Raw genomic sequence first — 23,333 nt, forward strand, 5'->3', positions numbered from 1 at the left:
CATTTGTCTGTATTCTCACTCTCTAATTGCCCTCATCTTACAGTTTTTGTTCCATTTTATGTCTCTCTAATGGCCCCATTAACCCATTGACCAGTTGACCTCTACAACTCCATCTGCACTTCCTGCTGCCACAGGAAAGCAGCCAACGTATTCAAGGACCCCTCCCATCCTGGTCATTCTCTCTTCTACCCCCTCCCATTGGGCAGAAGATACAGAAGCTTGAGAACATGTACCATCAGGCTCAAAAACAGCTACTATCCCACTGTCATAAGACTCTTGAACGGACCTCTTATACAATAAAGATGAACTCTTGATCTGTCAGTCTACCTCAGCATGGCCCTTGCACTTTATTTGTCTACCTGCACTGCATTTTCTCTGTTACTGTAACACTATATTCTGCATTCTGTTTTCTTTTCCCCTTTTGTAGTACCTCAACGTACTTGTGTATGGAATGATCTGTCTAGAGGGCATGCAAACAACAGCTTTTCACTGTATCTCAGTACATGTAACAATAATAAACCAGTTAACCAGTTACCAACTTATCCTCATAACAACCCTGGTCTCACTCTATCAAAAATATTCTATATGTCCTATCCATCCCACCCCCACCTTCACCCACTTAATTTTGTATACCTCTATCATGTCACCTATCAGCCCCTTTCCCTCCAAGGAAAACAGACTTAGCCTATCCAATCTTAAGCCCTTCAATCTAGGCAACATCTTTGCAAATCTTTTCTGAACCTTCTCCAGCTTAATCACTTCCTCCTTATAGTGTGGTGATCAGAACTGCACCTAATACTCCAAATTCAGCCTAACCAACGTTTTGTCCAACTGTAACATGATGTCTCAACTCTTATACTCAATGCCTTGGCCAATAAAGGCAAGCATCCCATATGTCTTCCTCAGCACTCCATCTACCTGTGTTCCTGGAATCATTTTTTATGATCTGCAACCTCTCTAAATCCATTATATCTTTCCTAAAATGTGACACCCAGATATGGATACAGTACCAGTGTTCTGATAGAAGCAATATTTTATATTGATTCATCATGACTTCCTTACTCTTGCACTAAGTTTTGGGTCATCTGCAGGTTTGGAGATTTTACCCTGTACACCCAAATCAAAGTCATTACTGCTTATTATGAAACATAGAACAACATAGCACAGGAACATGCTCTTTGGCCCATGATGTCTGCACCAGACATGATGCTGAATTAAACTAAATCTCTTCTGTCTGTATCCCTCCATTCCCTGTATATTCATGTGTCTAACACCTCTTAAACACCACTATTGTATCTGCTTCCACCACTACCCCTGGCAGCTGGTTTCAGGTACCTCCCACTCTCTGTGTAAAAAAAAAACTTACCCCACCCATCTCCCTTAAACTTTCCCCCTCTTACCTTAAATCCATGTCCTCTAGTACTTGATATTTCTACCCTGGGAAAAAGATTCTGACTGTCTACCCTGTGTATGCCTCTCATAATTTTATAGACTTCTATCAGGTCTCCCCTCAGGCCTCTGACACTCCAGAGAAAACAACCCAAGTTTGTCCAACCTTTCATAGTTCTTACCCTCTAATTCAGGCAGAGGTAATCCTAGTAAAGCTTTCGTGCACCCTTTCCAAAGCCTCCACATCCTTCCTGTAATGGACGATCAGAATTGCACACATTACTGCAAGTACGGCGTAACCAAAGTTTTATATAGCTGCAACATTACTTCCTGACTCTTATACTCAGTGCCCTGACCATTGAAGGCAAGCATGCCATACTCATATTATAGAAAACTATACATTTCCCTAAAAACATTTTTTATTACTATCTGTTCTCTGCTACTTAGCCAATTTTCTAAACTTGCTGTGACAGTCCTTTTTGCTCCATGGCCTTCAATAATAATGACAATCCTATAATATGGCATTTTATCAAATGCCTTTTGTAAGTCCATATATACCACATCAACTACAATTCCTCTATTGGTCCTCTTCTATGACTTCATTAAAAACACGATCAGCTTAGTTAGGCACAATTTGCCTTTAAAAAGTCCATGCTAGCTTTCTCTAATCAATCACTTGTCCGTGTGGCTGTTAATTCTGTCCCTGATTATTGTTATTAAAACTTTCCCCACTACCAAGGTTAATCAGATAGGTTTAGAACCATAGAACAATACAGGCCCTTTGGCCCACCTTGTTGTGCTGACCTTTAAACCACGCTTAAGTATCTAACCCCTTTCTCCCACATATCCCCCTATTTTAAATTCCTCCATATGCTTATCTAACAACCTCTCAAATTTGACCAATGTACCTGCCTCCACCACCACCCCAGGCAGGGCATTCCATGCCCCAACCACTCTCTGGGTGAAAAACCTCCCTCTGATATCTCTCTTGAACTTCCCACCCATTACTTTAAAGCCATGCCCTCTTGTATTGAGCATTGGTGCCCTGGGAAAGAGGCGCTGGCTGTCTACTCTATCTAAATATTTTGTATACCTCTATCATGTCTCCCCTCATCCTCCTTCTCTCCAAAGAGTAGAGCCCTAGCTCCCTTAGTCTCTGCTCATAATGCATACTCTCCAAACCAGGCAGCATCCTGGTAAATCTCCTCTGCACCCTTTCCAACACTTCCACATCCTTTCTATAATGAGGCGACCAGAACTGGACATAGTACTCCAAGTGTGGTCTAACCAGAGTTTTGTAGAGCTGCATCATTACCTCGTGGCTCTTAAACTCGATCCCCCGACTTATGAAAGCTAACATCCCATAAGCTTTCTTAACTACCCTATCCACCTGTGAGGCAACTTTCAGTGATCTGTGGATATGAACCCCCAGATCCCTCTGCTCCTCCACACTACCCAGAATCCTGCCATTAACCTTGTACTCCGCCTTGGAGTTTGTCCTTCCAAAGTGTATTACCTCACAGATTGAACTCCATCTGTCACTTGTCAGCCCAGCTCTGCATCCTATCAATATCCCTCTGCAATCTTCGACAGTCCTCCACACTATCCACAACACCACCGACCTTTGTGTCATCAGCAAATTTGCTAACCCACCCTTCTACCCCCTCATCCAAGTCATTAATTAATATTACGAAAAGTAGAGGTCCCAGAACCGATCCTTGTGGGACACCGCTAGTCACAGCCCTCCAATCTGAATTCACTCCCTCCACCACAACCCTCTGCTTTCTACAGGCAAGCCAATTCTGAATCCACATGGCCAAGCCTCCCCGGATCCCATGCCCTCTGACCTTCTGAAGAAGCCTACCATGTGGAACCTTTTCAAACGCCTTACTAAAATCCATGTAGACCACACCTACTGCACTACCCTCGTCATCTGCCTGGTCACCTCCTCAAAGAATCCTATCAGGCTTGTGAGACATGATCTTGGTTACTTGGTTTAACCCTACACTGATTTAGACAGCGGTGTGATTTTAGTTTTAGTTTTTCAAAGCTTGGGCATCACTCATGCATCTCAGTGTATGGAACATTGTGGCCGGGGCCTCTGCAATTTCCTCTCTCCCATCCCTCAGTAACCAAGGATACATTCCATCTGTTCAATTTGAAGTAGAGCTGGCCTTTTAAGTGTCCCTGACTTTATCAGCTTTTTAGCACATCCAAAATCTCAATTATATTTTCCGATGCTGAAATTCCAGCAAGCATCTTCCTTGGTGAAGGCTGATGTAAAGTACCTCACCCATGTCCTCTGCCTCCATAAGTCAATTCCTCATTGGTTATCGATTACTCCTACCGGTCCTCTTACAACCCTTTTCCTGTTCACATGCCAATAGAATATCTTTGGATTCTGCAACATTTGCTGCTCATCTTTTCTCATGCTTCTCTTTGGCTCTCCTATTTCCTTTTTCACTTCCCCTCTGAGCTTTCTGTAATCAACCTGTGTTAACAATATACTAGCTGTCATTATGCTTTCTATTCCAAAGCTTATAAAGTCACGATCAGTTGGCTTGGCTCATTTTTCAAATCCAAGTGCAGAAATGCTGCCTTCCCTATTAGGCTGGAAATAATCAGCTCTCCTTTAGCACCCAACAGTCTGTTCATCATTTGTTGTCCCTACTTATTTAATTTGCTTCCATACCTCACAAAGAATCTATCTAAAGTGCTTAAGGAACGGTTTTGCATAAGTATTCCCTGTTTTAAAAATACTCAACAATTAGCACATTTCCACTATTCAACTTCAGCTAGATTCCCTATGTGAAAACTTTAACCACAACCATCTGAGCACCACAGGTACAATCATATTTTGTCCTTTACTTTTGGCTGTATAACTTTACCTCAAGCTTTCACCTAACCAAATACTTTGCAGTTTCAAATGTTGCTATATTTTAGTACTTAAATTTCTGCCAATCTTTCTTTTTCTGTTACACGGTTGATACGAAGCACCAGAAGTTATATACTAAAGTACTGCTTCAGTATGTTTTAACTTTGGTAAAGTATACAATGTTTCCTCATTTTTGTTAGACTCAAGGCTCACAAGGCTAGAAGTAACTTACAGCCACAGATAGAAGATTGGTTAAAGGACTATAAACAGTAAGGATAATAGGGCAGGGAGAGAGAAGCTCCCATTAGCAGGACCGGGGGGAACAGGTTTACAGTTTTAAGAAATACAAGGGAGATGCCAGCAAATGCTTTTTTTATTCAGTAGTTATGATCTAGAGTTTACAGCCTGCATGGGTAGTGGAAGCAGATTCTATCAGAACCTTCAAAGGGAATTGGTTAGGCACTTGAGAGAAAAAATAAATTGCAGTACCGTGGTGAGAGATCAGGAGAGTGGGTGAATATTGTTCTACCAGAACCAGACTCAAATGGTCTCTTGGCCTTAACAATTCTGTGCTCCTTTATGGGTTGACTTTAGATTGGCAGATTACTAATGGGATACCACATAGATCATTATTGGACCCTTTGTGCTCAGAATTATGTAAATAAGATGAGAAGACAGCTTGCTGGTGATACAAAGTCAGGTGGGTACATGAGATGTGAGGAAGATGTGAAAAGTTTGCATCATCAGTGAGTTAAGTGAGTGCACTAAAAGTTGGTGGGTAGAGTACACTATGGGAATGTGTGAGATTTTATAGAAAGAATTGAAAAAACTATACTTTTTAAACAGTGAGAAGCTAACAAGACATGGGCGTACAGCGAGGTCTTTTTGTCTTAGTTGGTGAGAAAGTAAACATGCAGGCAGAACATTAGTTAGGAAGGCAAATGGTTTGTTGGTCTTCGTTGTAAGGAGAATGGAGTACAAAACTGAGAGAGCCTTGCTGAGATCGTACAGAACTTTGTGCAGTATTGTGCCCTGGAAAGAGGAGTTGTCCATTAAGGAAAAATTGAGTTTGGAAGAATGAGAGATGATCGTACTAAATCATACACATTTCTGAGAGGGATTGACAGGGTAGATGTTGAGAGCCAGTTTCTTCCAGTTGCAAAATCTAGAACTATGTGGTATAGTTTCAAGGTAAGGGACCAACCATTTGATATTGATATAGGTGAATTTCTTCACACAGTGTTGTAATTCTTTGGAATACTCAGTAAACAGGGATGCTCAGTCATTGAAGCAATCATATTCAAGGCTGCTTTCTATAAATTTTTAGACACCAATGGAATTGTACAATATTGGAATTGGGCATAAAAATGGTTGAAGGGCATAGGATCAGCTGTGATAGAGCCAGCTCAATGGCCACTGGGAGTGAGAGAAAGAAAAGCAAAATTCCTAGGGATTGGTGATTATGTTGCAGTTCACGGAGCATAATCACTAATGCACATGTTATACCACAAGCTGGGGAAAGAGCATTGCAGTTCTGTGAGTTCATTTTTGACACTGGAACAAATTATTCTGCATGGGGAAACTAACATTTACCCAGCATGTGACCTGATTGGCACTGTTGTAAATGGCTGGACACTGTGGAAAGTCCAGAACAGAAACTAATTGCCTTTATAATTCCTGCCACAAGGTGAGTATTAGGCAGCATTTGGGAGGACAGAATGACCAACACTAGGTCATGAGTAGGAATAAATCGTGTGCAGTGGAGCATGTATTATTTAGAAGATTATTATGGGTAGAGTATGCACACAATATACTTGGTGATGGACAATTGCAGAAAGCCATGGAATAGGTTCCAGAAGAGAGGACGGAAGAGCTAGGAAGGGGCAATATGTAAGTCCAAACTCAAAATATATGGTGATAAATAGATAATGAGCTACAGAGAATGAGAGAAAGCAGTAGCCTGCTGAGGTTTTTAAGAATCTATAGGCAGTCTTATTTTAATGGCTGACTATTTTCTAATCATACCTTAATCTGTCTTTTAAACAATACATATTGCTGTCTTAATTTCAGCCTAAATCTTAAAACCACCTCGTCAATGGGCATTTCCTGAAAGCCTGCCTGATCTTACTGGTGATTGTCAAATACTGTTGTTTCTTATTTCAGAAACTCCCTTTCACCATCCCTGAGCTGGTTCATTCCTCTCCTTGTCGGAGCTCTGATGGAATACTGTACACAGGTAAAGATTTTTTGTTTAATGATCTCCTTGCATTTCTTTGGTTATATCAAAGCAATTTTATATATGTCCAGACCCCCTTTTGATGAAGGCTTACCAGGTTACATATCATTATCATCTCCTAATATAGAGATAAGCATTGCTATTCTTAGCAATGCTGCTGCTTAATGAATACCACAAGTGCACAATTCAGTTGATGATAAAGGACCCATTCTGATGAAAATTCATCCGACAATGTACTGATTAATTTGTTGCATTTGATAATTGTCCTTCTGTGTTCAGACACCGCTGTGGTTTGTTCTTTCACAGTTTAATGATGTGCTTATTGAAGCTATTTTAAATGGAGCAAATTTTATTTTTAAGTATCTTTTTGATGTGACTGAAGGCTCTCTGGTTCTTAGTTATATTATGTGATATACTTTCTCTTGTACTAGGCAAGAAACAGGACCTATGGTTTGTAGTGGATCCTGAAACTGGAGAAAAGCAGACCACGCTGACCACAGATATGTCAGGGAACATTTGTCCATCCGCTCCCCTCCTGTACATTGGGCGAACAGGTATGAGTGCTGAGGTATTTAGAATTGTTAGGAAGGAAGAGTTGGAATATTCGGATTAATTGTTTAATGAAAGGGTGTGCAAAGCAATTTTTTTGTGATTTTGGAAGGAAATTATTAAGGTTGATCCTGTTTCAATTCACTCCAGTGAGGGCTTCAAATTACAAGGATGCAAGTTAAAATAAGATGGATGAATCAAGGACTTTTCAACTTCCTTGTGGAATAAATAAAGAGGAAGGATCATTGAAGCAATCAGTGTTAGGGTGTTGAAAGGACAGCTGGATATGTTAACGGAGAGAGGAGTCTTTGGAAACATTATGGTTTAAGAGCCATCTGTGTTCTCAGGTAGAGATAAAAGATCCACATTATTATTTGAAGAAAATCAAGGGAACTTCCCCCAGTGTCCTGGCTAATATTTATTTCTCAATTTACATTACAGAAATAAATCATATGGTTAATAGCATGTTGCTCTTTGTGGGAGCTTGCTGCATGTAGATTGCCCGATGGATTTTAGTCATTCTTAGGCTGTCCCTCAGGATCAAGGCTGACTTGCCACTCCATTTCTGAGGGTTCTGAGTTGGCTAATGAGGCCAATGCAAGAATGGCAGACTGTGCCACATATAGGACAGGTGGTGCTTGCTGGGACAGGCAAGTGGATAGTTTGGGTTATGGTCCTTATGCCATTTCCTCTGGTCTTCTGTGTGGCCTTGACAAATGGACTCAAGGTTCTCAGTACCATCCTGAATGTTCCTTCTTTATCTGAGTAGTAATAAGTCAGAGATTACCATGAATTGGTGGGGAAGTTCTATTTTTTCATGGAATCTTTGAAAACATCTTTGGATCAATGTAGTTGTGCACCTGGTAATCTCTTACCTCGTTGGAGCTTGGGATAAAGTATCTGTTTTGAGCATGTGCATGATATGGTCTACCCACTGGAGTTGACTATCATCAGGGCCTCAGTGTAGGGTATGTTGGCCTGGGAGAGGATGCTGACATTGACTCACTGACAGTCGTATTGGAGGATTTTGTAGAGACAATGTTGGTGGTATCTCAGCAGTACTTTGAGGTGTTTGCTGTACATAGTACAATTTTTAGAAGCATAACAGGTCTGACGCCTTGATCTCCTCAGACTCTTCCTTGGACAGCCAAAGGCTATGCAGATGTACTGAAGACAGCATGAATTGCATTACTGATGTTCTCTTCATTGAGAGGTAGCTCCTAAGTTCTGGGAATTGATCTCCATTAGCCAGGATCTCAATGTAGACATTTATTGTGAGAGGGCAATGTTAAACAGTGGGGACAGATGGGTAAAGAACCTGTGTTTTACGTATGTTTCAATGAATTTGATAACAATGGTGGACTCAACCTCCAAATATGAGCAAATATAAGTACCTCTCAGACACTCTGACCATTCCTAATCAACAGCAACTGCAGAATGGCCACAATGTCTGGACTATTTGGAAATCACTCTGGTTATAATCTGTGAAAGAACTCTTTTGATGAGAATGCCCAGGAGATCCAGGAGCTAACTAATTGCAAACACAAGGTTTTCTTGAATTGCAAGCTCCACAATGCCTCAGAGGAAAAGAAATGGCTCTGCAGATAGCTGAAGATTGAGCTTCATTAGAAAACCCATGACCTTAGCCAGTGAGCCTCATGTCAGTGGTAGGTAAGCTATTGAAGAGGATTCTTAGGGATGGGATTTACCCACATTTGGAAAAGCATAGCCTTATTAGGGATAGTCGGCATGGCTTTGTGTGAGTGATTGAGTTTTTTGAGGAGGTGACAAAAATAATTGATGAGGATAGGGCAGTGGATATTGACTACATGGATTATAATGGCATTTGACAAGTTTCCTCATGGTAGGCTCATCCAGAAGATCAGGATCCATGGGATTCACCGTGACTCGATAGATTGGATTCAAAATTGGCTTGGCCAAGAAGACAGAGGGAATGGTGGAGCGGTGTTATTCTGACTGGAGGTCTGTGTCCTGTGGTGTTCCACAGGGAGCAGTGCTGGGACTTCAGTTGTTTGTAATATATATAAAAAAAATTACTTGAATAGAGATGTAGGTGGGCAGATTAGTAAGTTTGTAGATGACACAAAAATTGGTCGAGTTGTGGATAGTGAAGACATAGCAGGATATTGATCAGTCGCAGGTATGGGCAGAGAAAAGGCAGATAGGAGCACTGAGAGACGAGTCTTTTTTTCCAGAGGCTCAGAATGCGTCAGTGCCTGAAAAACTATAATTGAGCATATGTTCCTGAGACTTGTGTGCCAGTGAAATTAATAATGGTGTTAATGAATCCATATCACTGGTGTACCTCAATCAGGATAGTGGTGACATCCAGTGGCAAGAGTATGATTCTGTGACGGAACAGAATAAGTAGTGTATTACTATTTTGTGAGAGCTTGGATATAAATTGACTCATGTGAAACTTGTTTTATTTTAATGATAGATAACCAGAATGTGATATTTTTAGTCACATACATTAAGACATAAATGCCAGAGTTTATGTTCAAATTATTAACTACTAAGCCCATAATAGTTTTGATATTTTAAATGTACAAAATTTTAATTATTGTTTTTATGTGTTGACAATGTAGTTTATTGAAGTAATTTTTAAATTCCTTATCAGCCATAAAGATTCAAAAACAGTCTAGGCTTTTAATGCAACTACAATTTCATTAATTTGAAGTGTTCACAATTCTCTAGATTAAAATTTTATTATTATAATAATACCATTTTTTTCCAATTATAGTACTTGTAATTTTCTCTGCAGGGCTTCTTTGAGAGCAAATAAATTAAGAGCATTTGATGTCACAACACATGATTCCAATATACTCAGTAAGCTACTGTATGTGCCAATGTGGGATCCTGCCATTGTCAACATAAATCTTAATCCCTGGCCCACACCCATCCATGATGTTCCTGAACTGAGGCATTCCGCAAAGTAATCACCTGATCATACTCTGCTCACCACTTTGCAGATACCTCCTTTAAGTCTGCAAGAGTAATTCTGAGTTTCCAGTTTCTTGTCACTTTAATCCTCTATCCCATTCCCACTCTGACCTCTCTGTCCTTGGGCTCTTACACTATTCCAACAAAAGCCTAACATAAGCTTGAGAAACAGTATCTCAGCTTTGAAGTAGACAGGTTACAGCCCTTAGGACTCAACAATTTCAGATAACCAGCCCTTCCAGTTTGTTTTATAGCAGACGCTGCCTAACCTGTTGAGCATTTCCAACGTTCTCTTTAGTTCAAATTTCCAGCACCTGCAGTGTTTATTTTCTCAACTTGAGTATTTTTTTCTCCGTCCTCTGTTCTCACGCACTTCCTCTGTTTACACCCCTCCAGATAGATCAGCTGAAATTGACAAGCCTTCACTACACTGTCTCAGTCAGCACCATTACCATTTGTGTCATTTAGTCTTCATCATATCGGATAAATTCTTTTCCTTCTCATTGTTCACTCTCCATCCCTCCACCTTCTCTGCAACTTAAAACACATTTGATATGTAACTTTTCCTAACTCTGAAAAAGGTCACCAACATGAAACATTAATGGTGTTTCTTTTTCCACAGATGCTGTCTAATCTGCTAGGTATTTCCAGCATGTTCTGCTTTTATTTCAACACTCTTTCTGGGTATGAGCTTCTCCATAACTTTATGGACTAAATGAAATAGGTTTTGCTCTGGACCTGGACGCTAATTCCACACTCTACAAGTTTGGTTTAAAGTATGCCCTGTTATCTGTGTGTGGTGATGTACCACAGACTGCTGACCACCTCACATCCTGGGTAAGGACCTGATGACCATCAGCAGCAAAGCAGTTGTGTAGCTCCATCACGTTAATGAGGTGTATTGAGGGAAATGAAGTAAAGGACAGGAGGTTGTGGTATAACTTCATGTAGCTCAGCTCTAGCTGTTTAGGTTATACAGTGTGTGATGGGTGGGCTATTATTACATTTGTAGGGTAGGCACTCCTCTTCTGAGAGATAGCAGCATCAGTGTTCTAAAGTAGGATTAATGTACAAAAACTAAATACTTTGGTCTTTCATTTGAAGCACAGCACCTGTGCTAGGGAGCATTTGTCCTCTGATATAAAGTACAACATTTTTACAGTGCTTTTCATATCCCTTTTGGGAGCAACCCAAAGAGCTGTACACTTTTTGAAGTGTAGTCACTGTTGTAATGAAGGTAACAAGGCAGCTAGTTTGCAGGGAACAAAATCCCACAAACAATGATGCAATAATGACCAGAAAATCTGTTTTAATAGAGTCAATTGAGAGATTACTATTGACCAGGACACTAGAGTTCGCTCCTCTTCAAAATTGTGCTTTTACATCTACCTGAGAGAGCAGACAGAGCTTCAGTTTAATACCATCCAAAGTTCAGTACCTTTGACAGTGCACCACTTCATCATTAACTCTCTGGAGTGTCAGCATGAATTTTTGGATTTTGGTCCCAGGTACTGGATTTGAGCTCTCAATCTCCTGACTCAGAATGCAACCCTCTAAGCCACAATTGACAAGACCAATATTCTGACAGCAGTATTTAATCTTTTGTAAAAATCTCTGCTTTATATTTCCGAAGAAAAATTTTGAAGTTGTATAGTGAATGTTTTCGATTGCCTAATTTGACAGAGTATATGATCACCATGTACGATACCAAGACGCGTGAAATTTACTGGAATGCTACGTACTATGAATATTCTGCTCCTTTATGCAATGAAAACATGGACTATAGTAAGTTTTACATTCTTAATTCTAACTTTGAAAACTGGCTTTTTCATGAACTCACTGTCATCTAAAATTTATCGAATACCATAATTTGAGTCCACTTCCTAAGTGAAACTTCAGCCTCTCATTTGCTGAAACCACTAATGGTAGTCATTTTGTTGCTGATTTTCACAGAGATGGCTCATTTTGCATCAAACGGTGATGGTTTGGTGGTGACTGTAGACAGGGCATCAGGTGATGTCCTTTGGATGCAGAATTATGGGTCTCCTGTAGTAGGGATGTTCATTTGGCAACAAGACAGCCTTCACCAGATACCTCACCTGAATGTTGCCATGGAAACACTGCGGTACCTCACGTTTAACTCTCAAGATATCCGAATGATAAAGTGGAAGTACCAGTTCGCGAAAGAGCCATCCACTACAAAGACTCAATTGGTGTAAGTGATGCTTCCTCAGTCCCAATTTTAACATTCTATTTGCCTGGGTGTGAGCTTCTCCATAACTTTATAGACTAAATGAAACAGGTTTTGCTCTGGATCTGGACACTTTAATGCCATACTCTACAAGATTGGTATATAGTACACCCTGATATCTGAGTGAGTATGGTGATCTACGACAGACTGCTGACCATCTCACATCCTGGATGTGGACCTTGCAGCCATCAGCAACAAAGCAGTTGTGTATCTCCATCATATTAATGAGGCGTATGGAGGGAAATGAAGTGAACAAGAGGAGATTGTGGTATAACTTAATGTAGCCCAGCTGCTGCTGTTAGCTTAGGCAGCATGTGATGACTGGGAGTTTAATGGACTAATTGTAAAATGAATACTATGGCATACAAGCCAAAAGCTACTGGAGGAATGGTGCCTTTTGTTTCTAGTTTTCCTCTGTTATTTTTGCTTCCCTCTGACTCCTGCTGGTAAGGCGATGCCAATCAATCAATTGGTTACTTGGCTTCATCTGCATCTCTGTGCTCAAGTTGGTGGGAAGCACAAGTCTGAAATTGTGAACTTACCCAGTGGGAGTCAAGTCTATAGCTCACTACAGATACCAGACAAATTAAAATCACAACTTCATTAGAAAAATAATTGAACTCAAGGTTTACCTTCAAACATAAGAAAATGTATTTAGGAGCACCATTATAAAAGCAAAGCTTTGTCACTTCTAGACACAGCTTTTTGATAAAGAATAGTAGAACAACATCAAATGGCATTTGCATAGTGTCTTTAGCATAAAGCACTTTTCAGGACCATTATCCAAAAACATTGACACAGATCCATAATACAAGAAAATATAAGCAGGGATAAGCCACCTGTGCTGCCATTCAATATGATAATTTCTGATCTGCCTAGGCCTTAAGTCCTCTGTGCCAGTTCGCCATAGCTATCAATTCCTTAATCTTTCAAAATTTTATGTACCTCCTCTTTGAGTAGCTCCGATGATTTAACCACCACAACCCTCTGGGGAGAGAATTCTAGAGATTCACCACCTTAAGAGGGATAAATAGAAGGATGGCCAAAGAGGCATGTTTTATGGAGGATCTGAAAGGAGTACAGGTAGAAGAAAGAGGAGTTTAAGGAAGGAATTCCAGATGCACACTCAAAGTCCTGTAATTCTAGAAATCTAGAAAGCATGGATGTAATTAGGAGGAAGTATACTTATTCATCCCCACCTGACCTGCTTTGTTAGCAAATTGCTGAGTTTGAAAAATTATTCAGTGCACTTCCTATGCTTCATGCAACAACCCATGTGAGCCTTAATAAAAATCACTGCAGGTTTTGCTTATTAATTTGCACTTTTGAACCAATGCATGGAGTTTTGTTCAATGCACTTGTGTCAACTGCAGCTATCAGTAAAGCATGACAAAGAAATGCAGTGCTAGTTTTACAGCTTACCTTTTATGCAACAGCCAAATTGATGAGTTGCATTAACTAAAGTCATCATTTTTTGTCTTTTATGCAAGAAAATAATCACGTGGTTATATATTTTTCCATTGGCTAAACCCGCTTTGCATTTTAATTTTCTTGTTGTAGTCCCACACTTTATGTCGGGAAGCATGCATCTGCCTTCTATGCCTCAACATCACTTGTCCATGAAGGAGTTGCTGTAGTGGTAAGTACACCACTCCATGAGGGCCAGTGCATTATCATAGTTAAAGTGCTTGATCTGGGTTAGCAGCATTGTTGGGAAACAGACCATTTCTGAAAAATGTATAAGTGCTATCTTAGCAGTCTGTTGATTTTTATAAGAATTGGGGAAAGGATTGGGACAAAGTACTTCCCTCATCTTTTATTGATTTACTCATCTTTAGAGAATGCTGCATGAGAATTTGTTTTAATCTAAAAAGGATACAGAACATCCTGCCTTTTCCTCAGCCTCGTGGAATCCCTATTGTACGTGTCAATGGTCCCACAACTGATGATGTCACTGTGCGGGAGCAAGGCGCTTGCGAAAGAACTCCAAGCACTCAAGTTAAATATCCCCAGGGGAGTATCCTTGCATCTGGTAACGTTGAGAATCAATGGCTGTTCATAGGTGCGTAAATTACCTCCCAGCTGTTGTAATGAGCAGGCAACACATGATCTTTGACCAGAGTGTGTATTAGTCAAAAAGCAAAGGTCATATGCAAATCCACTGACTCTCTGCAGTGGTAATACACAGATTCTTATTCAACACTAATTTCCATACTCAATTATTTCCCAGCTCTAACGGAGCTACATGGAAAGCAGTAGGCAGATGTGAATTAATAAACTTAAGGCAGGCAAGTTAGAGAAGTTTCAGTCTAGGAGTTGAAACTTCTAATATGGAATTTCAAATAGACTACTGCAGCTCAAAAAACTTAAATAGCTACAGTTGATCCATACGGATACTTTTAGTGCAAATGATCTCTCTCTTGTCTTTGATACATTTTGTTATAGGCCACCATTAAAATAGCAAATGAATGCAATTTTGTAAAACTGGTTTGACTCCAATATGGCAATTTTCAGAACAATCCTGAGTGCTTCCAGGTTTGGAGTAGAGACATTTGTGTTTCAGATGATTTGACATCTCCCTATTTATTATAATTGGATTACAACTTCTTTGCATTTAGAACAAATCATAATTATATTCTTCGAAGCCATGCTTAAAATACATTTGCATTCATATAGTACTGAGCACATTGCTGAAAAGGCACTAGGAATTGTTGTTGAAATGCAGTTGGATACAGACTAGCCATGACCTAATTGATTGGTGCAGCTCCCATTCCTGTAAGCAGATGCATACTCGCACTGTTCCATGAGAAATATGCCAAGTAGTGAGGGGGTGGTGGCTTGAGGCTATGATATGCAGCTATCATTTAAAACTTTACTTGTTCATTAAGCTTGTAGAAAGTCTTCTCACTGAAAGAAACAACGACCCATTTGGTCTCTGTTATTTCAAGGTCATCATGAACTGCCACCAGTTGCACACACCACAATCCTGAGGACATTTCCAGATCCCATGAAGAAGAATAACGAGGCTGTCATCACAACAAAGACCAACACCAGAACTATTGATGAAGTATGTTGCAAATAGTTCATTTCTGTTTTTTGGTGATTTGTACCCTGCCCTTTTGTCCTTAAGTCTGTGCACTGTCTCTGTATAAAAATGTTTGAGGCACATCAAAAAAAACTGTAGATCCTGGAAATCTGCAATAAAAGCAGAAAATTCTAGAAATATTCAGGATCTTTGGCGGTAATCTGTGGAAAGAGGAAAAACAGGCCCTTTGGCCCACCATGTTTCTGGAATTCGTTAGGATTAGTGTAAATGAATGCCATCAAGCACCCATTTACACTAACCCTACACTTATTCCATATTTTTTCATCAAGTCCCCCTAGAGTCTGCCACTCACCTGTCCACTAGGGGCAATTCACAGTGTTCAACCACCTCCTCTGGCAGCTCATTCCATACACCCACAACTATCTGTGAAAAACTTGCCCCTCAGATGCCCTTTAAATCTTTCACCCCTCACCTTAAACCTGTGCCCTCTAGTTTTAGACTCCCCTACCCTGGAAAAAGATGCTGACTATCTACCCCATATGCCTCTCATAATTTTATAAACCTCTATAAGGTTAGAATGGAAAATATGGAATATATTTTGAAGTCAGTTCCATTCCTTTTATCGACTAATATGAAACCTTTGTACCTGAAGTGATAGCTTGCTTCAGCTTTAACAATCAAAACCTTAAGAAACACATGAAAAGTAATTTATGCATGACTTCCGATAGGTTGAAAAATATCAAATCATCATGCCTCATAGACAGGCAAAACTACAAATCATATTTATTGAAAGATGTTTAGTTATATAGCAGCATTGAATATTTACTTGGGAAACCAAAATTCTTGAGTTTTTGTTAAGTTTATGATGCAGAATGACGAGATGCAATCAAAAACTTTTGATGAAAGTTATCGGATGGACAGTGAAGTGAAGCAAGAGGCTACAACAGAGACTGTGCCTGAATTTGGAAATCAGGATGTTCTGACTGCAGTCATACTTGGTATACTAGTAGGATGCTGGGTGGTGTTTCTAATCATGTATCCAAAGGTAAGTGATTTTTTTGGTACAATTATGTTACACAATAGTAATTGGGTGTTAAAGTAGCCCCAAAATTGCTCTCCATTATTCTTCTGATAATGACCTGAGGTTTCTTTTTTAAGAACGGTGTAATAGTGATCTTATTCACTTCAGCTCCCTGCCATCAACATAACGTTATGGTGACTCTCAGCTCCCCTCCATTAACCTCATGTTATGGTGTCCCCCAGCTCCCCTTCTATATTTTCTGTTGGACCTTTCCCCCACCAGCTTCCCTCCATAAACCAGATGTTACAGTGACCCCAGCTCCCCTCTGTTAACCTAATGCTACACTGATTGTTCCCCCCCCTTTTGATCCCTCCATTAATTGTTAATTATTAATGTCACAATGATGCCAAACTCTTTTCCACTAACCTAATTTTACCCTCAACTCTTTCAATTGAAACTTTGTATCATAAACCTCCAATTGATATCTATTAATCTGATATTAAATTGACAACAAGCTCCCTGTCATTAAGCTAATTTGACAGTGATCCACAGCTCCCAGCCATCAAGCTAATGCTACAGAGATCCCCTTGCCCACAGCCTCCACATCAGTAACCTAACATTAGTTACACATCAGTGATAATACCTTGCTTCATTTAGTCTGGTGGAATGGGAAAAAGATTGAGCTTGGAATCCACTTAAGGTGGGTATTGGTTCAGGAATCAATCTGCCTACATTATCCTGCAGTGTTGTAAAAGATCCCCTGCCTGCTCTGAATCTTCATCTCCATCCTTTCTATGACAGAAGATGCGTTGGCAGCAGAAATTACAACAAGAACAGCTGGAACAACACCTGGCGGAGAAGTTCCAGCTGCTTCAGCAGCAGCCCTCATGCTCTGCTGACCAGATCAAATTGGATTCTCCAGAATTCTCCGAAGAGGTATCTCAAACCTCCCCAAAAGAAGCCCGGGGACCCAACTCCCAAGGTCATGACAGCAGTATTCAGTCCTCAGAGCAACCTCCTGGTTACAGTTTACACAACGGTATTGTCTGTTATGATGAAATGGTGGCTGGTTAGTATTGAGGTTATCTATGTAATTTTTGCAAATTTGTTTTTTTTTTCCAGAGAACAAACATCCTATATTCTAATCAGTCAAACAAGCATTGACTATCCTCAGCCAAAACAAAGGAGGAATTGAGGACTGTATTACAATTGAACTCTACCATGTTGAGATACATGGATAGCATGAACGCCCAAACCTAATAGTAAATGTGCTGTCTGTTATACAGTGTGCCTAGTCTTATGAAGAATAACAACAAACAGTGCAACTGTTACTGCCAGGTTTCTCCTTGGTTGACACAAACACTATAGGAGGTAATTTCCAATGGGAAGATAACAAGATAACAAAGAGGAAGAAATTAAATCGGAGTAGGAATTAAGTTGGAATGCTTTCATTAATCAATATCTGGAAGGGTGTGAACTTATGACACAAAGAATAAAAGGTAGCAGGAAAAAGTAGATTGAAATGAAAGCATAGATGCTGAGACGTTTCCACTTATGGGAAAGTTTCAAAAGAGGGAACATAGTTACAATGTTAGGGGGCAGTCATTTAAAACTGAGGTGCATAGGAACTTCCCACAGAGGGTGGTGAATCTCTGCAATTCTCTTCTCTGGAAGGTTGTTCAGAGGCTGGATCACTGGGAGTATTTAAAGAGGAAGTGGATACATTTTTGGAATTGAAGAGTATGGGGAACTGGCACAGGAGAGGAGATGAGGCCTGGGATAGATCAACCCTGATCATATTGAATGGCAGGGCAGGCTTGAAGGACTGAGTGGCCTACTGCTCCTATTTTCCTATGTTGTTTTATTGTCAGGAGAGTGCACTTCTGTTGCTCACAGATAAATTCCTTCCCCTAACTGCATAGCAACTTCATGTTGTGTACCCTTTTACAGAATGATTTCAGCACAGATAGGGACCACTTGGCCTATTAAGTTTGTACCAGTTCTTTGTAGGAACAGCTAACCTCGTCCCACTCCTCCACCCTCTCCTGATAGTTCTGTAAATACTTTCCATTAAGTATTTACCCCTCTTGACCCTGCCTGCAACACTGCATTTGGCAGTCTGTTCCAGACCCTAACCACTAGCATAAAAAAAGTTCCCTGACAATTCTGGTACTTTTGCTGGTCACATAGATTCTATGTCCCCTAGTGTTTGACTTATGCACCAATGGGAACAGTTTCTCTCCATCTACTCTGTCTACACCTCTGTCTACACCTAAATATCTCTGCCAGTTCCTCTCCCACCTTCCACTGTTTCAAGGAAAACACTCCCAGCTTCTCCAGTCTACCCACAAAACTAAAGTCCCTCATCCCTGGGGTCATTTTAATAATTCCACTCTGCACCATCTCAGAAACCTTTATGTCTTTCCTAAAATGTGGTCCTCAGACATAGACACCATATTCCAGTTATGGCCATCCTAATGTTTTATAAAGATTCATCATGACTTCCTTGCTCTTGTACTTTATGCCACTACTTAGAATGCCCAGGGTCATGTATTTTTAACAACTTTTCCAACTTGCCTGTCATCTTGAATAAACTTCAGTCTTTTTCACGTTTCTTTTGTCTCTCACCATAATTCTCCAGCTTCATTTCATTCTTGCTGTTTATTACCACCTTCATTCTTTGTGTAATAAGTTTACAGTTAATGAGAGTGTTCCAACTTAATTCCCATTCTGATTTAAATTCTTCTTCTGTTATTTTGTACATCTAGCTACTTCCCCTTTGATAAACACTACAGGAGGTAATTTTCAGTATAAACCAGGGAGAAACCTGGTAACAATTAGTAACACAGTTTGTTATTATTCTTCTTAAAATTAGGCACAATGTATAACAAGCAGCCCATTTATGACTAATTTTAGGCAGTCATGCTGTGGCTGCATCTTGACGTGGCAGAGTTACATTGTAACATGCTCCTCCTTAATTCCTCCTTGTTTTGGCTGAGGATAATAGGTGCTTGATTGACTGATTAGGATGTATTTCTCGCATAAGATTAATGAAGGTAGTGAGTTAACTGGGTAGCCCATATTTTTGGGGTTTTTAAATCGATGCACAACTCTTCCCACCATTGAGGACATCTTCAAGAGGCAGTGCTTCAAGAAGGCGGCATCCATCACTAAGGATCCTCACCATCCGGGGCACACCCTCTTCTCATTATTACCATCAGGGAGGAGATACAGGAGACTGAAGACCCACACTCAACAATTTAGGAACAGCTTCTTCCCCTCTGCCATCAGATTTCTAAATGGTCTATGAACCCATGAACACTACTTTGTTATTCCTTTTGTTTGCACTATTTATTTATTTTGTAATTTATAGTAATTTTATATTTTTGCACTGCATTGCTACTGCAAAACAACAAATTTCACAACATATAAGTCAGTGATAATAAACCTGATTCTGATTCTGCATCTTTTCTAAATTGTACCTCTAATTTCCACAGAACTCCCTGCTAGTTGCTCCGTCGTTTTCCCATCGTGTTTTATTCTGCCTCACTTTAACCAATTTCTAATTACTTAAACAAATAATACACAAGGGAATTTTTTTCTTTTATTTACCAAGCTGATTGTAATTCCCATTTTAGAAGAAGTCAGGTTGTTTCTCTGTTCTGTTCTTGGGCTCAGTACTTAAATGAGGAGCCCAGATCTCGATAATGAGTTAAGGATAGGTTGAATGTTATTCTGCTTTTGCATCTTCTGTTTGTAATTTTGAGCTGTGACTAACAAATGGCCCCACTAATGTTTAAGAGGTTAATGGAGTTTTATTTTCCCTTCGATCCAGATGCTGGAACCAACCTGGTTACAATAGGAAAGATTTCCTTCAATCCAAAAGATGTACTAGGTCATGGAGCCGAGGGAACATTTGTATTTCGGTAAGGCATGGAAAGTCCTGGGTAATATATAATCTTATTTATAATTTGCAAAAGAATGGATCAAAAGCATCAAAGCTGCTTTTTAAAACATAACCCTTCCTGCCTGTGTCAAAGGTAGAGCTCCTGGTATGTGTTGGAGTGTTAAAAATCTTTACTTTGTGCTGAGCTTTGAGTTCTTGTTTTGGCGCATGGAGTTTCAATGCTAGGTGGATTATAAATTCTTCCCATTTGGAGTGAGGAATTCAAAACATAGAACAATACAGCATGGGGACAAGCCCTTCAGCCCATGATGTCTGTGCTGAACACAATGCCAAACTAAACTAAACCAATCTGCCTGCACGTTTCCATATCCCTCCACTCCCTGCATGTTTATGTGCCTGTCTAAATCCCTCTTAAATGCCACCATCGTGTCTGGTCCCACCACCACCCCTGGCAATGCGTTCCAGGCAACTACTCTCTACGTAATAGACTTACCCCATACATCTCCTTTAAACTTCCACCTCACCCTAAATGCTATGTCCTCTAGTATTTGACATTTCTACCCTGGGAAAAAGAATCTAACTATCTACCCTATCTATGTGTCTCATAATTTATAATCCTCCATCAGGTTTCCCCTCAGCCTCCAACACTCCAGAGAAAACAATCCAAGTTTATCCAACCTCTCCTTATAGCTGATACTCTCTAATCCAGACAGCATCCTGGTGAACCTCTTCTGCACCTTCTCCAAAGCCTCCACATCCTTCCTGTAATGGGGTGACTCGAACTGCACACAATACTCCAAGTGCAGCCCAAACAGAAATTTATTTCCAAGTCTGCTGCATCTCTTCACAGGTAGTTAAATAAAATGACACCAGTGGAGGATAAGGAGGGACATAGGAAGAAAGGGGGCCTTTCCACTTCTCAGATCTGTTCCACCAATCAATTCAATAACGATTGCAACTCCAAATCCATACACTACTCTTGCTTCTATATCCATTAACGTTTTTACGTAACAAAAATTTGTTTCTCTTTTTAATTTAATGAACCCCAGTCCTAACAGCAATTTTCAGGGAAGGTGATTCCCACTTTTTACAAAAAGGAGCATTCCCTCGTATCAATCTTTCAGGTGTACACACTATCAGAGAAGTGATGTAAGGTCACATTTTTCTTTGTCTCGGCACACTTTGTTTCTCTAGAGCTTTATTTTTTGGTGAGCTTAATTTTTTATTAAGTTTTTTAACCTGTCTATTTTGCATTATATACCCATTAAAATAACTGATATCCCATTCACCACCCAGGGGCACCTTTGATGACCGTAATATTGCCGTGAAAAGGATTCTCCCTGAGTGTTTCAATTTTGCCGACCGTGAAGTTCAGCTCCTTCGGGAATCTGATGAGCATCCCAATGTCATTCGCTATTTCTGTACTGAAAGGGATAAGCAGTTTTATTATATTGCCATCGAGCTGTGTGCAGCTACCCTGCAAGAGGTGAATCAGGGGCTTTCTGTTTAACGATGTGATCTTTCACCTATTTTGTTGAAGCATGTTCTCATTGAAGACTTTAGAGTAACCTGGTCAATGTTTACAAGATGATGAAGAAGGCTGACAGCATTAATCTGGGTAAAACGTGCACGTTGTGTGCATTCAAATGGGGAAGTACATTTAAAATTCGGAAATTGAGTATTAAAGAGAATCGTGGATTTCTTCTTTCATACATAGGCAATAGTGTTATGAACTGTACTGTCAATGAGGAACATTGATGCACATGGTTCAATACAGTACTGGGTTCAACACATCATAGATTAATGGATAAGGTGTGAACCTAGTGAATAAGGATGTTAAAAACAGTCCCTATATAATAATTGTGCTTGGACATGAACATTACATTGAAACTTCTTAAGTAAAAAGAATTGGTAATAATTTGCTAAATTACCAACCTGTTACTTGAAAATATCAAAAACTCTTTTTTCCCCTTCAAAATATCTTTTAATGTGGGCAGATATACCCTTCCAGGGTACATATATTCCCCACCCTCTCTATGATCCTACTTAATGTGCCAAGGACACAGACAACGTGTGATGCCATGAAAGTACTTTAATTCTGCGAGTGTTAGAGTTGAAAATGAGGCCAAATGAACATTAAGAACAGAAGTTCACTTGGGTAGAAATCCACCTTGCGCATAAACTTGAATGTAATATTTCCAGTTGTTGCATAGTAACAGGTTAGTAAGAAGGAGTATCATATATATGCATTATGTATGTTTTCTACAATGGGACAGTGTAAATGATCATTACTCCTTTATCTAATCTATGCTGCTTCTGGCCTGGAAGAATTTGATGCAATAATGTAGAGGGAGCTTTATAGGAGCATATAACCTCTGGGAACACTTGATCAAATATTCTGAAGAGAATACTTCCAATATTTGTCCTATATTTAATCATGTTGTACTTGAACTAGTGGCTTCTAGTTCTGGTATTTAATTCCATACCACTATTGCTCCTTGATGATAAAATTATTCTTCAGGTGTGTGAATTTTACATTCTATTATGTTAAATATTAAACATCATTTATTAAAGTAAAACAAGAAAAAACTGGAAAGCTAAATATATCAGGCAGCACTTATGGAGAGGAAAAACAGAATTCACATTTCAGATTACTGACTTTTAATCAGTTGTGAACTGCTGGATATTTCCAATATTTACTGTACATATTTCAGATATGCAGCCTCCGCTCATACTTTATTTCACTTCATTATTCAGTATGTGGAAGATTCCAAATTTGACCATGTTAATCTGGATCCAGTAACGGCACTCTTTCAGACCATGTCTGGCCTAGCTCATCTGCATTCCCTTAATATTGGTAAGACCTTTTTTTATTTTCGCCAAAACATCTAAAACTACAACAGCAAAAAATAGCATTTTTAGCCTATCAAGTGTAGATTGGTATTTCTGTTTATAAACTACTTGGTTTAATCCCTTACTCACCCTACCTTTTAACGATGAAGCATCTAATGCCAATCTACTGTATGTTCTCCCTGCCTCTTAATACTGCGAAGACAAGTTACAATATAAAGTTGCAGGTTGCTGTTGCTGGCAAA

The 23,333-nt window shown here is 39.7% G+C and overlaps 1 protein-coding gene across 1 annotated transcript in view; it reads left to right on the forward strand.

Moving 5' to 3' along the window:
• Positions 1-23,333, forward strand: part of ern2 (endoplasmic reticulum to nucleus signaling 2) — a 60,435-nt gene that overhangs the window by 26,296 nt on the left and 10,806 nt on the right. Inside the window, exons 5-16 of the mRNA XM_052020727.1 lie at positions 6,428-6,500; positions 6,932-7,054; positions 11,697-11,798; positions 11,967-12,228; positions 13,825-13,903; positions 14,167-14,326; positions 15,213-15,331; positions 16,170-16,355; positions 17,133-17,400; positions 20,167-20,257; positions 21,535-21,724; positions 22,996-23,095. Of these exons, the coding sequence (XP_051876687.1) occupies positions 6,428-6,500; positions 6,932-7,054; positions 11,697-11,798; positions 11,967-12,228; positions 13,825-13,903; positions 14,167-14,326; positions 15,213-15,331; positions 16,170-16,355; positions 17,133-17,400; positions 20,167-20,257; positions 21,535-21,724; positions 22,996-23,095 (1,753 nt within the window). The remainder of the gene's footprint in view (positions 1-6,427; positions 6,501-6,931; positions 7,055-11,696; positions 11,799-11,966; positions 12,229-13,824; positions 13,904-14,166; positions 14,327-15,212; positions 15,332-16,169; positions 16,356-17,132; positions 17,401-20,166; positions 20,258-21,534; positions 21,725-22,995; positions 23,096-23,333) is intronic.

The sequence above is a fragment of the Pristis pectinata genome, chromosome 8, assembly GCF_009764475.1.
Source record: "Pristis pectinata isolate sPriPec2 chromosome 8, sPriPec2.1.pri, whole genome shotgun sequence".
NCBI classification, from domain to species: Eukaryota; Metazoa; Chordata; class Chondrichthyes; order Rhinopristiformes; family Pristidae; genus Pristis; species Pristis pectinata.